Source organism: Hibiscus syriacus, unplaced genomic scaffold (assembly GCF_006381635.1).
Source record: "Hibiscus syriacus cultivar Baekdansim isolate YM2019G1 unplaced genomic scaffold, ASM638163v2 tig00116997_pilon, whole genome shotgun sequence".
In the NCBI taxonomy this organism is placed as follows: Eukaryota; Viridiplantae; Streptophyta; class Magnoliopsida; order Malvales; family Malvaceae; genus Hibiscus; species Hibiscus syriacus.
The window spans coordinates 949,896-965,804 of NW_024063513.1; the positions used below are offsets into that span (position 1 = coordinate 949,896).

The 15,909-nt window shown below is 36.1% G+C and overlaps 5 protein-coding genes across 7 annotated transcripts; 4 read left to right on the forward strand and 1 right to left on the reverse strand.

Annotated features, from left to right (window-relative positions):
• Positions 1 to 1,107: 1,107 nt before the first annotated feature.
• On the forward strand, positions 1,108 to 1,521 carry LOC120194242. The gene has a single exon (XM_039196610.1). The coding sequence runs from the start codon at positions 1,108 to 1,110 to the stop codon at positions 1,519 to 1,521; it is 414 nt and encodes a 137-aa protein (XP_039052541.1).
• A 676-nt stretch (positions 1,522 to 2,197) lies between these two features.
• Positions 2,198 to 3,460, forward strand: LOC120194145 (nuclear transcription factor Y subunit A-9-like). 2 transcript variants are annotated; one of them, XM_039196534.1, is made up of 3 exons: positions 2,198 to 2,566; positions 2,805 to 3,246; positions 3,307 to 3,460. In XM_039196534.1, exons 2-3 carry the CDS (start codon positions 2,815 to 2,817, stop codon positions 3,421 to 3,423), a joined length of 549 nt encoding a protein of 182 aa, XP_039052465.1. In that variant the 5' UTR covers positions 2,198 to 2,566; positions 2,805 to 2,814; the 3' UTR covers positions 3,424 to 3,460. The 2 variants fall into 2 exon arrangements, with proteins under 2 accessions (XP_039052465.1, XP_039052466.1); XM_039196535.1 differs by having other exon boundaries at positions 2,199 to 2,566; positions 2,805 to 3,387.
• Positions 3,461 to 3,665: 205 nt separating this feature from the next.
• On the reverse strand, positions 3,666 to 8,908 carry LOC120194011. The gene is made up of 5 exons (XM_039196415.1): positions 8,770 to 8,908; positions 7,689 to 8,003; positions 7,141 to 7,342; positions 4,441 to 4,669; positions 3,666 to 4,105 (listed from the first exon to the last, which is right to left on the reverse strand). The coding sequence occupies exons 1-5, from the start codon at positions 8,863 to 8,865 to the stop codon at positions 3,892 to 3,894; spliced, it is 1,056 nt and encodes a 351-aa protein (XP_039052346.1). The 5' UTR covers positions 8,866 to 8,908; the 3' UTR covers positions 3,666 to 3,891.
• Positions 8,909 to 9,425: 517 nt separating this feature from the next.
• On the forward strand, positions 9,426 to 10,961 carry LOC120194243. Its single transcript, XM_039196611.1, has 3 exons — positions 9,426 to 9,463; positions 9,576 to 9,877; positions 10,598 to 10,961. The coding sequence occupies exons 1-3, from the start codon at positions 9,426 to 9,428 to the stop codon at positions 10,789 to 10,791; spliced, it is 534 nt and encodes a 177-aa protein (XP_039052542.1). The 3' UTR covers positions 10,792 to 10,961.
• An 810-nt stretch (positions 10,962 to 11,771) lies between these two features.
• Positions 11,772 to 15,305, forward strand: LOC120194132 (phenylacetaldehyde reductase-like). Of its 2 annotated transcripts, none has more exons than XM_039196521.1 (6): positions 11,772 to 12,083; positions 12,431 to 12,600; positions 13,305 to 13,496; positions 14,211 to 14,373; positions 14,645 to 14,831; positions 15,089 to 15,226. In XM_039196521.1, the coding sequence occupies exons 1-6, from the start codon at positions 11,963 to 11,965 to the stop codon at positions 15,090 to 15,092; spliced, it is 837 nt and encodes a 278-aa protein (XP_039052452.1). In that variant the 5' UTR covers positions 11,772 to 11,962; the 3' UTR covers positions 15,093 to 15,226. The 2 variants fall into 2 exon arrangements, with proteins under 2 accessions (XP_039052452.1, XP_039052451.1); XM_039196520.1 differs by having other exon boundaries at positions 11,774 to 12,083; positions 15,081 to 15,305.
• The last annotated feature ends 604 nt before the right edge of the window (positions 15,306 to 15,909 follow it).

Below are 15,909 nucleotides of genomic sequence, written 5' to 3' on the forward strand. Positions count from 1 at the left end.
TAATTTTAACTTCAATTATAACATCAAATTGGTAATCCGATAACAACTAGGTGATGTGGTAGTTTGACGTTAATGTGATGTTTGCATCGAAAGCTAACATATTTAATTTTTGATTTACCTCATAATCATCTTCGTTAAAATTACGATATTTTCATCTATTTTTTCACATTATCATACTATTAAAATTTAACGATCTAATACTATAATTGAAGTTAAAATTAAGATTCAAAATAATAATTAAAAACTTAAACATATAGTAGTATAGATGACATAACCTGAAATTCAATATTATTTGATAGAATTTACCCTTAAATGAAAATGAGAATTTAATGCAGTATCATAAAAATGATCCTCTCCTTTTCCAATAGAAAAAGGGAATAAAGGCGTAAATAGAAACAAAAAGTAGCGACGAGATTGGAGCCGCCCACGCGTCAATAGAAGGAGAGGGTGGGTAAAACCTGGAATCGTAACAGTAGGTGACGCAATCAAAGCTTAACACTCACATTTGGATTTAAATAATAATGTTTTACCGTCATTTTTTTAATAGTTTTATTATTTAAATTATAACAAAATCGATAACATTTTTTTAAAAAGTATATTAAGACGGTTACATGTAAGTATTTTCCTCCTTGCTTATTTTTTCAAATGTGAGTGTTAAGCATAGATTTGTTGATTACATGCAGAACAGGAAATAAGAGTTTTGAATTATTCTTGAAAGAATTATCAGTGAAAAATGCTAAGCTTAGAGGTGGCTTTTGAGAGACCAAGAAAAGAACTTTGCTGGGACTTTAAAATGCTTTTTTTTAATTTTTAACATTTTAGGAAATGTTTGTATGCTTGATATATTTTAAGGGAACTGCTTTCCCTTTTAGTTTGGAGCTGGTTTTGGGAACCCCCCGGGTCTTGGTTTTTTGGTCCATATGGAAATCTCGAAATGAGATTATATTTCGCAACTGCTCAATCGATGCTGTGATGATCGTTTTTTAAACAAAGTTTCGACTTGTGTCATGGTACAAGGTATGTTATCCTTCGCCCTCCATCCCCTTCGACAGTCTTGTTAGTGACCTATCGCTGGCTGACGGTTCTTCGGGGTTTTCTGCCCTCACGATGGAACAAGAGAGATGGTCTCCACTGCCACCTGGTTTTATTAAGATTAATGTTGACGGAGCCACAATGAATTCTTGGGGTAAAGGTGGTATCGGCGGTCTGTCTCGTTATCTAGCTTCGATTTCAAAGGCAGTAGGGCAAGGTCCTCCTGTGCTGGCAGAGTTATTAGCTATTAAACAAGGCATCTCTATGTTCTTCGATTTGGAAGTTAACAAGAAGAATAGGTTGATCGTTGAGAGTGATTGTAAGACAGCTTTAGACTGGGTAAAAGACCCTCTATTATGTCCCGGACCTTTCTTGGATCTGGTTGGAGATATTGTATCAGTTATTAGAGAACGGGTAATTGTATTTTGTTGTGTTAAGAGGAGCGTTAATGCGAAAGCTGATGAACTAGCAAAACAAGGAATAGGGTAGAGGTTTCTGTCTTTTAGGAGGTTGGGGATCATTGGGCTGGTCACTGGTTGTAGATGAAGTGTGAGATTCTCCTTGTTTTAGAGAGGTTTATAATGATTTTTTGTATTGATTCCCTTGTAAATGATTCATTTGGTAATAAAATCGGATGTAATCTTTTCCTCCTTCCTCTACTTTTCGGATAACTTTATAGTATTCTGAAAAGCATGAAGGAGAACGAGACTTTCGATTTTTATAAAAAAAATTATTGCTCCATGATACTGACGTTTTAAGTTCCCTTCCCAACTACGGAAGATAAAAGGTGGCTGGTGAACGTTGAAAAATGGTTACTTAATGAACAGTGTGTCATGTTTTACATGTTAGTTTGAAATGATATTGTTTTCTTGTTTTTTAAGTGGGCTGTTTCCTTCCATCCTTTGCTTTGCCTTTCCCCCACCTTTTCTTTCCTTTGTGTGGTATTGTTATTTAGGGGATTCACGTGGGACACAAGGTAAAAGTGTTTTGTTTTCTTGTTTCGGGTAAGTGGTTGTTTCTTTCCATCCTTTGCTTTGCCTTTTCCCCCCTCTTTATCTTTCTTTTGTGTGGTATTGATATTTATGGGATTCACATTTCTTTTGTGTGGTATTGATATTTATGGGATTCACATGGGACGCAAGGTAAAAGGGGAATCTGATTGGGGCTTAAATTTTATGTTTGTTAGCAGGCATCAGTCTCTTGCTTCTTCTTTTTTCTGTTACTACCTTTTTTAAAAAATAATGTGATGGAAATATATGTAGCTAGATCACTCGTTTTGGTGAGATTCTTTGCTTAAGAACCTTCTTTTCATTCTCGACAGTCGAAACATGGTATACTTTCTAAGGAATAAATGTTTGAATTGACCAGGGTTATCCTCCATTTGTTGGAATGCCTCATGCCAGAATGGCTTTGCCTATTGAGAAGGCACAAGAACCGGTTTACGTGAATGCCAAGGCAGTACCAAGGAATTCTAAGGCGAAGGCAGGCACGTGCCAAAGCAGAACTTGAGAAAAAGGATATAAAAGTCCGAAAGGTAGATATATACTTGCATACTCCTTCACTTGGACAATCTATGCACTTTAACAAGGGATCTTCAAATAATTTATTCCTTTTGATGTCCCACATTGAATTACATGATAATTAGAGTTTGAATGGTGACTTAGTGAGACACATGTTATCTTTATTTTTATTTAAATGTGGCTCTACTTTTGATCCATATGCATGGCATCTTACCTCTATCCTTATAATCTCTGATCTCCAATATCCTACAGCCATATCTTCATGAATCTAGGCACGGGCATGCTATGCACAGGGCGAGAGGTAGTGGAGGACGTTTTGCAAAGAAGACAGTTGCTGATACTTCAAAACAGATGGCAGAAGGAAAAGGAACAGGTTCAGGTCATGCTCTGTCATCTCAATCTGCTAGTTCATCTGGTTCTAAACCATTTCCGGCTGATTTTGTGGCAACCCGGAACTTCACCCTCAGCCAGCTGGAAGCAAGAGGATCACATAAGCATGACATCCATCATATCAACAGCGGTGGTCATTATCAGAAATGAGTTGGTAGTATCTCCTCTAACCAGGCCTCGCATAGGCCTCTTGCTATCCAGTGAATTGGAGAATGCCCTTTCAGAAGCTGAAGGGCCAACTCTAAGACTGTTTTCCATGATCCCTCATCTTGATTGTCAAGGCGGCAAATCATTCTTGGCTTTCGTATTTGCTACCAGGTTGTGGATGCAAGGGGAGTAGAGATTGCAAGGGAACAAAACAGGTTTTTTGTCTTGTCGGTGCTTCTCTTTCCCCAGTTGCATTCCTGTTCAGATATTGTTGAATAAAACTCATAACTTCGTTTTAGTTTGTGGGGTGATTCCATTTGTCATTTTGAGTTGAGACGTTTACTTTTCTTCAAGCCTGTATCTGCTGCACTTTGTAGATTGGATTAACAATGTTATTAGTTTGCAATTTCGGACATTTAAACATAGGTGCTGTTTTAAAGATTGGATATATGAACTTAGTTTATTTTGTATAATCATCTGTATCAAATCCGATTATCATTGATCTTGATCTGGTATTAATCATACCAGGTGATTGCAGCAGCAATGCAACTAAATTAGCAGGCGGAGACATGGAACAACTTTATCAAAGGTTACCAAAACATAAAGCACATCAAACGTCTTAATGGATGTATAGTTTATAACATCCCAAGACATCGCTGCCCTATAGTTAGTGCTGTGACCTACCCTTCAAAAACACCAACTTAATAAATAACCGCCTTATTTCTCTTTTCCTCATTTGATATCACACTTTTTTCGACAAAGTCCAACAAAATGCACCATGAACCATCTAAAACAAAATCTATCACATGCTATCGTTCTCATGTTGATCCGGTTGGTCCAAATTTCCCGTTTCATCTGCAGAAGTTGACTGTGAGGTTGCATTGCTTTCGTTTGAAAAATTGTTGTTGTTTTCTGTAGCATTGAATGCCGTCTGTTTGTCCATCGTCCCGGACAGAGCCAGGCTTGGAGACCATTCAAGGACATCGTCAATTATATTTGACATTCGCTTTTGATACCTGCAAGGAAAGTGTAAATTTAAAATTTCAGATGTATGATGGCAAACGATTCCAAGAACAATAATGGTCCAGAAAAGATTGACCCGTTTAACATTCCAAACAAGTGTAAAAAAACGAGAGGAAAAACTGTAACTGCCAAGGACTAAACAACCTCATAATAACCCGATTTCTATTCACAGTACTGCCAAACAACATAAAACAAGGCTCGTTCTAAGTAAATATTTTCACACACTGTCTCATTTTTTACAGCAATAAGATGATTGAACTGCAGGGTCAAACAACATAAAACAAGGTTCGTTCTAAGTAAATATTTAAAGAGCAGATATGGAGCTGACCTTGCTCTAGCAGCCTCATTAGGGGCATGGTGCCTCAGCAACAATATGACCAACATCGCCACTATTGCATAGAACAGCCTTGCTGTCCATTTCGGTCGCTCTTCTTCATCTTTTTTGGGCCAAAAACGGAATAATTCTCGCAATGTTGCCTCCTCGGCAAGAATGTTGGGGAAGAACCAAACACGTTTTCCTAGAATTATCCATGCAGCACCAAATATTGCAGCTCTCACTGCAAATTTTATAATTAAAGAAAAAGGCAAAGACAAAACATGCAATTGCATAAATCAGACCAGATATATAAATATAGAACCGAAGAAGTAAAATTTAACTTAAGCCCTAAAAGATCTTGGTCTCTGTTTTGACGAGCCCTAAGGTTTCAATCTCCCTTTGATGAGCTGAGAAGTTTCAATCTCCTTTCAAAAAGATGAATCATTAATCCGAAACACAGGATCCTAAGATTGTAACACTACTACTACTTTAGTCACACACAAGAGGCTGAGGAAGACAAATCACATATTTTCTACCAATCCTTAATATTATCGGTGACAGATGTTTATTGGCAAGAAAAACACAACAAATCGACCAACTGTAATTGGAATGACAACAACGACAACAAAACCATATTCCCATATGCAATGGGCTAAGGGAGAGGTAGGGTAGTAGGCTGCCCCCAACGCCAGGCTGAGAGCAGCTTCCGTGAAGAGCTCTGGCAGTCAAAAAATTAAAAATTAAAATAAAATACAATGTATGTATAAATAAATAAATAAATACATAGTTGAACAGTCTTTATATACAGTCTTCAGATGCGCGTCTGTAATAGGAAGATATCCTTGCAAATAAATTCATTCCTAAAAATCTCTGCATATAGACATAAACGTAAGACCCGACTAAATTTAAAAAGAGGAAACATAAAGAGAAGAATACACAGAAGTCAACGATAGCAAGCTACAAGAATGAGTAAAGTCAAATGTGTTAAAACCTAAACTAAGGCAACACTATTCCGCTACCCTAGTTCTAAGCTTTCTTAAATTCCAATGACAAAAACGTATAAAAAGTAAAAGTCATGGAAATTACTACAAAGACATTAAAAGAAGACAGAGATGATACACCCTATGGATGTGACCTGCACTACTCAGCTACCATGGTCTTAAGTCTTAATACTTTCCTATCAGAGATCATGTCCTCGGTAAGGGCTAAATCCTTCAAATCAGATCTCAAGCAATCTTCCCACTTCCGCCTTGGTCGTCCTCTCCTTCTGGCACTGTTGACTGTAAACAACTCTACCCTCCTGATCGTATCCGACGGTTGTCACCTAAGGACATGCCCAAACCACCGTAGTCTTCCCTCCCTCAATTTTTCGGATACAGACACCATCCGCGAGTACGTCCTAATAGCAGAGTTTGGTGTCATGTCCCACAGAGTCCTACCACATGCCCATCGAAGCATTCTCATTTCTACGGCCTCCATCCTCCTTACGTGATCCTTCTTGATAGCCTAATATTTTGATCCATACAGTAACGCTGGTCTTATTGTCATTCTATAAATTTTCCCTTAAGTTTTAGAGGCACCTTCTTGTCACACAAAACTCCAGTAGCAGCCATCCACTTTAGTCATCCCGCCTTTATACGGTGTTAAAGTCATCACCTACACCCCCATCTTTATGTATCATAGACCCTAGGTACTTGAAACAATCTTTTGAGGGGAGAACGTGTCTTTCTAAGCACACTTCTACATCTTCATCGTTTTGGTACCCACTGAAGTTTGAACATAAATACTCTGTCTTTTCAATATTGATCCTTAGACCTTTTTCTTCCAAAGCAGTCTTTCAGGTAGTCAGTCTACTATTCAACTCAGTTTTTGTTTCAGCAACTAGGACAATGTCGTCAGCAAAAAGCATACACCATGGAACACCGTCTGGTGTCGCACAATAGATGTCGTCCATAATCAAGGCAAAGATGTAAGGGCTAAGAGCCGACCCCTGGTGGAGTCCGATTTCCACCGGGAATGCCTCGGTGTCGTCAACTGTAGTCCTGACGTATGTAGTAGATCTACAGTACATATCACGAATCGCCCGGCTATAAGCAGTTGTGATTCATCTCGTTTCTAAGGTCTTCCAGATCGTATCGCGGGGAACGCTATCATACGCCTTCTCAAGGTCAATGAACGCTATGTGAAGATCTCTATTTTTTTTCCTATATTTCTCCATAAGCCGTCGAAGTAGATAAATCGCCTCCGTAGTATACCTGCCTAGCATAAAGCCAAATTAGTTTTCCGAAACCCTAGTAACATGTCTCAACCTAGCCTCTATCACCCTTTCCCATAGCTTTATGGCATGCCTGAGTAATTTAATACCTCTGTAGTTGCCACAACGTTGGAGATCTCCTTTATTCCCATAGATTGGAATGACCGGTGATTATATGATCCTAGCATAACATTCATGACAATAGGAAACAAAACCTCCAATGGAGAAAAAAGGCATTGCCAACAACATATCCTTGCTCAACCTGAAAATCAAACTAACTACTGCCTTCCTCAGCCAGCATCATTCAATTAAATTTCTTTTAACTTGGTAAACCAAATAACATTTAGTTTTTAATAGAATCAAAATGCACTAAATATAGTAAAAGAGCTAAACAAATTACATAAAAAAGTAAATATTAATATAAAATAATATAAAAAAACTGAATAGAGAAAACTTACATAAAAGCAACGAGAGAATAAGTAGAAGCGCTCCCGCACAACAGTAGAGTATAAGTAATTTGCATCGATGTGGATACACAGGAAACAAGCAAATTGCAAGCGTCAACACAGGCCAGATAAATGAGAGAATTGTTTGCCACAATGGCCGCCGTTTTACGAATGTCCATGCAAAAAACGCATCATTTTCAGAGAACACTTGTTCCTGCAGAAAGGTGAGGGTAAATCCACAAAACAAGGTGGCATTAGTTTCAACAAGATATTTGATTCTGATTTTTCAAAAATAAAAAAAGAGGAAGAAATTTGTTTCGGCAAAATAATCACAACATGGATGATAGAACAGAGACGACATAAATCAAATAGCTGTACAGGTCTAGTCTGCATTTAGTATTGTGGAGGAATGACTCTTTGCATATATCAAGATGATAACACAAATATGCATACAATATATATACATGTTTGTCTATCAGAAATTGAAGCAGCTACACAACCATAGAGTAAAAGAAATGATTTTATAGATTATTTTAAAGTTAAGCGGTTAAAAGACTCACAGGGAAAGTTTCTAAATGTGCAGGCCAGGTAGACAACTTCTTCTTCCCCGGACGAACAGTTTTCACCACCCGGTCACAGCGCACCAAAAGATTTTTTTGTAACAAAATATCAGCTATATCTTCAGTTTCTAGATTTCTATCCGACTCGAGTATCTCTTTAAGCTCAGAACGATTTTTCATAAAGCTTACAAAATCCTTCCCTCTGAAATATTCAACACGAGTTTCCTGCAAGACAGCCCATCTAGAAACCAAATCTTTGTGGTCCCTCACTTTCTCAGCAAACAACTGAAACACATCCTTTTTTGCAGCTTTTTTCTGCTCAGAAAGGAAATTATACCAAAAAAAGAAAACAACAAACACATAATTCATGAATTATGTTCAACAATAAGTGCTTGGCAGTGCATGCACACTGAAAAACAAGTAATGCAAAAATCCATTTCACAAAGATCAAAGTCAAATACAAAAGGCGATACCATCAGTTAGACGGTCAAGCTGTTATCATAGATTTTTACAGCATTAGTAAGTTAAATTACCATTTTGTTACACCGTGGAAGCAACATTTTTCCGAGACAACATATTATAACGATCAAACTCCTGAGCTTACAAAATATTCTACCATGTCCTCTACATAGAGTTCCTCTTTAAGAAAAGAATTCCATACTATGACGATCACGCTCTTAACATATTTTAGCAAAAGTGGAAACATAGGATATCCGAAAATGAAACATTTGAAAATGGAGCCTGAGAATCTATCCGCTTTAGTGATAAAGATAATCAAACAGAACAGTTCCAAATAAAATAAAATCAAATAAATAAAAGAGCCTATATAATTTCCAGCCTCAATTCCTCAAAAAAAGAAAAAAGGAAACGGTAGTGCGCTGATTGAGCTGGTGCAAACAATTAACACGAATCGGTATCCATCTTTCGTTTTTTTTTTAAATGGAAATATTTATATATACTTTTACTTGTTCAAGGAAATGAGTAGTGTTTATATTAAAATTCAAATAAAAAAGTAAATGTCTACCAAAGACGAAAAAACAAACTAGATCAAAGAAGAAAAAAGAGAAAGAAGAAAACAAACCCTAGGAGGTGTGCCGGAGCCTGGATCTCTGCTGACGTTTTGTACTGACGCCGAAGATCTTCGGGTTTTCTTCTTCTCTGCTCCTGATTTCTTCATTCCTCCTTTTTCCCGTTTTTGCTTCTCTCTCTTCTAATTTTTCGATTTCACTCTTCTTTATTATTTTCTTTTCGTTTTCTTAATGATTGTTTGTCTTTTAATATAATCATTCAGCGTTAAATGTTGAACCGTTTAGTATTCAGTGTATTTATTTCGTATCTTTAAATAATTTATTGTTGACTGATTTAGTAAAACAATACTGAATGATTCAGTACAGAAATACATTCTGAATCATTCAGAGCCAGTTATCAAACAATATGTCACATTTAGAACTAAATTATTCAGAGTCTCTAAATCATTCAACATTTAAATCATTCGACGCTTAATTATTTTGAAATAAATAAACAGTCCTTAAGTGCATATAATTTAATAGTAAGAATGAAAAAATAATTATATCATGATACGTATATTAATATCAAAATATTGAGACTGAGAAATGTTCCAAATTACTACTACAAATATATGGTAATATTAACAAATTTCAGATAATAAATTTAAATTATTTTTTTAGAAACCTGAAATCTTTAAATTAATTTGTAGGCTAACTTTTTTACTTAAAAATGGATAAGTTACATGTAGAATTTTTTTTGATTAATAAGTAAGAATTTTAATTTTATTAAACAATTCAATTAAATCATATTATTTTGGTCGGGGTTGAGGGAAATTAAAAAGACCTAAATAACCCTCACACTGCTTCCCTTACCGCTCAGTCTCCATTATTTGTTGCTTCGAAGCAAGCATCCATCACCATTTCCTCCGTTCTCTCTTTTCAGAACCAAACACTCAACACTTACTACACTTCAACATCAACATGGCGCGAATATTATCAATAATTTTAATGCCAAGAAAAATACCGACCTACCATCATCGTCTTCTTGGGTTGTTCACGCGGTGGAGAAAGCTGCAGAGCAGTTTGAAGTAGACCCAGAAAAGGCTAAAGAAGCCCTCCAAAAGCTTGACCAGCAGCTTCAAACTCTATCCAATAAACAATTCAGCACCCCTAAGATCAGAGGTAGCTAATATTTTCCCCTCTTTCTTTTTTATAATCTTCAATTCTCTGTTGTTTTGTTGCTTATATTTTGGAAACTGTAAGTGGAAATCTGTTGTTTTTTAGTTAGTAATTGAGTTCACGGATTCAGTTTGGGTTTTGTTTTAGGTTAATTTTCTTTTACCAATGCTCTGTCCTGAAACAAGTGATTTTTTCTCCCAAAGAAATCAAGTGAATAGGTTAATCAGTAGGGTCAAGCAGCAAGCAAGTAATAGCATCGATTTGGGTTTAGTCCGATTTATTCATTTAATTTCCATTAGAGATGACATTTGTCGGATTTGAAGTTCGAATTTCAACATCCACACATGCTTCTCTTATCTTAGACTCCGACGTTCTTTAGAAAAATAGTAATAACAACGGCATCAAGTTTGCGTCTGCTCTGTTAACTTATGCAAATGATGATCGACAATTTTCTTCCTTGTACCTCCTTCCCTTTTTCAAACTATGAAATTCTGGTTACACGTTTACAGGCCTTTGATTGTGTGATTACCTTCTAGCTCTGAACGGTTTAGAATTGTAACAGATGGAACGATAAAGAAAAAAGCTATATGGTTCGTGGTTCCTTTACTAGAAATGCTTATCTTAAAGGTTGGACAAAGCTGTGCTATCACCGATAGAAAATACAAAGGAGATATCTAAATTAAATGAGAATTTAGTAACATGTTTACTTTTAACTGATTGCAGCTTCGGATGTAAAGCTTACAAGGGATGAAATGGTAGAAGATAGCCCAGAAGTTTCAGGGTCTTCCCTAGCATATTTAACCGTTGCTCTCCTTACTTTCACAATCTTTTACAATGTGCTGTTTTATTCGGCGATAAAGCCGTCCATCGATGGACCGGACTCGGTTCCTCAACCTAGCATTAGCCAGACTGAGTGAGGAGGTGCAGCAGAGCAGTTTTGCTGTAGTTGTCCACTCCACTCCTTCCGCCGTTAACAGTTAACTCCACAAGTTTCTTCCCTTCCCGGTGGTGTATCAGTTGATGTTTGCTTAAGAGCAGTTTTCTATACATGTAGTTGAAAGTCGAAGCATGTTTTAGCAAATATTAAAAAATAGGGGTGTAAACGAGTTGAGTCGTTCGAGTATTGCTGAGCTCGACTCGACTCGAAAACTCTAAAATAGAGCTTGACTCGACTCGAAAACTCGCGAGCTTAAAATTTTTAAGCTCGACTCGAACTCGAAATCTTGAACTGATGCTCGTGAGCAGCTCGAAAAAGCTCGAAATGAAAAAAAATCTTAAACTTAACAAGATTGAATACTCAAACTCGAACTCGAACCTGAAAATTAAATACATGAAAACTTTATTGTATTTTTTTAAAAAAATCAACACATAAATGTTAATATTATTAATAATTTATTTTTAAAAAATAAAATTTTAATATATTATATTTTCGAGCTACTCACGAGCTTTTCGAGTCGAGTATTAAGTAGCTCGTTTCGGCTCGTTAAGAATTCGAGTCGAGATCAAGTTGAGTCGAGTCCATTCGATCCGAGTATTTATCGAGACTTGATCGAGTCGATCTCGAATAGCTTGCGATCTGTATCGTCTCATTTACAGCCCTATTCAAAAAAACAAAGCAAATGTAATATGTAAATTTTGAAGCAGTCGATGGGAATCCCCTTCAAAATTCGAAGATACTTCTTCAAATTCATTAAAGATTTAGGTCCAATTATTTTAAAAGGTTATCTCAAAAATAAATTTTATTCTAAAAAAAATATTTTGAATATCATTGTTTATTTTTTTTTAGAAAATGGTTGATTTGAGAAGTAATAAAGAATTTACTCTTAATCGCACACGTGGTAATAACACTTCAATTAATTGCGTTAAGCTCTTTATAAGAGAAATATACGGCAATGGGCGAATGGGGGGGGGGGGTTAACCACTAAGGAAGGGTGCGATACGAGGTTGTTTGTTAAATATAGAAAACGCAAACACAGCAGTTGAAAACGCAACTGTGGGAGGAGGAAGAATTGACGATCTGCAATTCCCATCCACAAAAGAGACAACACTATCCCCTTCCCCCAGAAAAAGGGAAAACAAATAGAAATTATGAGTACCGGAGAAGGGAAAACAGTGTGCGTGACTGGGGCCTCAGGATACATTGCTTCTTGCCTTGTTAAGAATCTTCTCCTTCGCGGTTACACCGTCAAAGCTTCAGTTCGTGACCCGAGTATGCTCTTTTTCTTTTCTTATATCATTTCGTGCTTTTCCTTGTTTCATGATCTTCATGTTTTTTCTGGGCTTTGAATCTCTCTTTTTTAGTCTTTTTCAATGTTAATTATTGTATCCTTCTTGTGATTTGCTAGTGCATGCAAAAAAAAAAAAAAACTGCCATTTTGTCGACATTGTAACATATTTCTATGCTCCGATTGAATACTTTGGTGAGATTGTTTGTGTAGCAGATCCATCATCACGGAATAACTGTCCTTTTCTTTTGCATTGCTCTTGTTTGTTAGTGTAAGAGTTACCTAGATGTTTCCTAAACCGTTTCAATTAGTAGTTATTCTTCATCGATAGGTGATCCAAGAAAGACACAACACTTGCTTGCACTTGAGGGTGCCGAGGAAAGGCTGAAGTTGTTTAAAGCAGACTTATTGGAAGAAGGCTCCTATGATTATGCTGTTGAAGGCTGTGAAGGTGTTTTTCACACAGCATCTCCCTTTTATCATGATGTCACAGATCCACAGGTTGATGTTCAATCCTTATTGTATCCACTGTGTTGTTTTCTATTGTGATTCGGTAAAAGATGCCTATCCTCTCAAGTATTCTTTATCACAGACATTCTAATCTTCATAGTTTCAAATGAAGGCTGAGAGAATTATCAACCATACATGACTTCTGATTGTTTCTAAGTGATTTCTAACTACTTTCTTGATGCTCTCATTTTCAAGGAAACGAACTTCATTGTAGCAGTTGGCTTCATTATTTTTGAACATTTCCTTTCCTTTCCTTTCTTTTGGGGAACGAGCTTCTTTTTTGAACATTTCATTATTTTTTTTATCATACGGAAAGGCGTAATCCTTTTTATGATATGTGTAACTTTTGGGGGCTTATGTAGCAGTGCAGAGATATTAGGAGAGGATTTTGAAATAAACCGGGTTTTGGTTCTGGTATATATATCGGGTTATGTGATACAAGAATTCCATGTGTTTTTGCTCTTTGTGAACTCAACGTATATAGTGGATTTGTATTCTCATCCATGGTAATGAGTAATGACAAGATCAAACAACGATAAATTTTGCTTCTTGTGCTTATATTATTTCAGGTTAATCTCGCTTTAATTATTTTTTATTTTCAAATTACTAAGGAGTTTACCAACTTTTTTTCTTGACTCGGCTTTGACCATCTCTTCTCGGTTAATAAGCTTTTAACTTTTCATTCCTCTTCTCAGACAGAACTACTCGATCCTGCTGTGAAGGGAACACTGAATGTTCTGAACTCATGTGCTAATACCTCTTCTGTCAAACGAGTGATCTTGACATCTTCTATAGCTGCAGTCACTTATAATGGGAAACCTCGAACTCCAGATGTCGTGGTTGACGAAAGTTGGTTTACCGATCCTGAGTACTGCAAGAACTTAAAGGTGAGTACATATACTATACATCTGATGGCATTTTGAGATTGGTGTTGTGTTTTATATGTAACTTAAACCTGTTTTGCTGGAATTATTATGGAAAAAGAAACAAAAAAGGGATTTGTATATGGAGATACATTTCAATGAAAGTATATTATGTGCAAATTGTTCATTATTGGGCTATGGGTAGCTCTATGAATATCAGTAGTTAGTTGCTGAAAAACAAAGGTAAAATCATGCGAAAGACAACAACATTCATTGTACTCACTTTTATTTTCTTACTTTTTTTTTACTAATGCTTGATGATAGGTCAAGCTTGTATCAAATGTGAATTTGAGCTAGTTGCTAATCTAGCTTATCAATGCTTGTTCTATCAGATTGCAGAATTGATTCCAAATTCATAGTTTCTATAGGTTTCCAGTCTCAATATAAATAATTTAACTGATAATTTCTTTAGGTATTTTGCTTCAAAGCATCAGTGCAAGTTAAGTTCGAGATGATATCTTATTTTAGCAGCTAATTAGTGACCATCATGCACTTTTAGCATATTGAGGATATTGATCACTTTCGTAACTTCTTTTCCTGGTTGCATGAACCGGCTAGTTGTTGGCTTGTTTGTGCACTATACAATTTGTTCATGCTACAACTTAATATTTTAGTACATCAAACTGTTTCTTTTATAATAAGAGGGTATTATTTCTGAATGTCATCTTTTTAATTCAGCTCTGGTATGTAGTCTCCAAAACCATAGCTGAGGATTCTGCCTGGACATTTGCAAAAGAGAAGGGCCTTGACTTGGTTGTCATAAACCCAGCAATGGTGATTGGTCCTCTTTTACAGCCAACACTTAACACGAGTGCTGCAGCAGTTTTAAGCTTAATTAAAGGTAATTTTTCCAGGGTACCATTTGCCTTCGCACATTGAACATGCCATTTGCTTTATATTTGATGAACAATATTATTTGCCCTGGTTATTGAGAAAATAAAAAGGGAAAAAAACACACATTCTTTAATGATCTGAAGTACACAGTTAACCCTTTGCTTCCCTGGTAACTGTCGGTTGATTTAAAGGAAAAACCAATAATAAGACCCTCTGGGAATTTATTTTGTCCAAGTTACAGCCGCTGAGGTTATTAATCTCCTGTGTTGTTTCTGCAGGAGCGCAAGCATTCCCAAATGCAACATTTGGATGGGTTAATGTAAAAGATGTTGCAAATGCACACATCCAGGCATTTGAGATTCCATCAGCTAGTGGAAGATATTGTTTAGTGGAGAGAGTTGCACATTGCTCGGAGGTTGTAAATATGTTAAGAGAGCTTTATCCTTCTTTCCATCTTCCAGAAAGGTAAGTTTCCGGCTTCTAAATTTTAAAAGCATACTTCTTGACTACCTCTGAGCCACATGTGCTTCCCTTTCCCTCTCTCTATGGAGCACTTCCCTTCGTTTTCAAGCCGAAAGTTCATGATGGTTTCGAGTTCACGTTCTAATATATGCTTCTGCATCCTTTGCATCAATTGCTTCCACGTGAACAATATAGCACCAGGTTTTCCATTCTGAACTCATTTCCAGCTCGTTTTTGGTAAAATCATGGCAGATGTGCAGATGACAAGCCTTATGTGCCAACATATCAGGTGTCAAAGGAAAAAGCATTGAGTTTGGGTATAGAATTCACTCCTTTGGAGGTGAGTCTCAAGGAAACAGTTGAAAGCTTGAGGGAAAAGGGATTTGTGAGTTTTGATTCTTAGTACCCATCTTTGTTGTCCCTCCATAAATAAATGGTGAATAAGTTTTCTTTTTTAATGTTTCTGGTTTTTGATGCCTTTTTCTTTTCAATTTGCTTGAGATGTCGACCCTTTCTCTGTTGGCTTTCGGTTATAATTGTTTCAGTTATTTTAATAGGGAAAATGATGATTTAATACCCAAAAACTACGTTTTAACTTAATCTCTCATCTTAACTTATTCTTTTTATAAACTTATGAAGAATTCTCTGCGATGGTCCATTGCCAACAAAGAACAAGGTTGAGAAAGACTTGTTCATGGATCCTGCATTCCGGTTGTTAATACTGCCACACTGATAATTCAGATTGATTTATATATATATTTTTTGAAAATATTTAAATTTAATTATATTTTGAAAACATTTAATTCAAATAACAAATGACAAAAAATGTTGCTATGAAAATTTAAAGCCAATGAATAAAATACCCATGGTACCTTTAATCGATTTTCTTGACAAATTATTTTAATTCTCAATGTTTTGTTCTTCATTAATATTGTTTGACTAGAGAGTGTTAGTTAATTAACTATTTACATTTGTTGTTAATCTAATATTATCACATGTATTTAAATACTAACATGATGCACGAACCAAATGATCTCTGTGGGGACACAAATTTGAACACCAACATATTTATGCTTTAAAT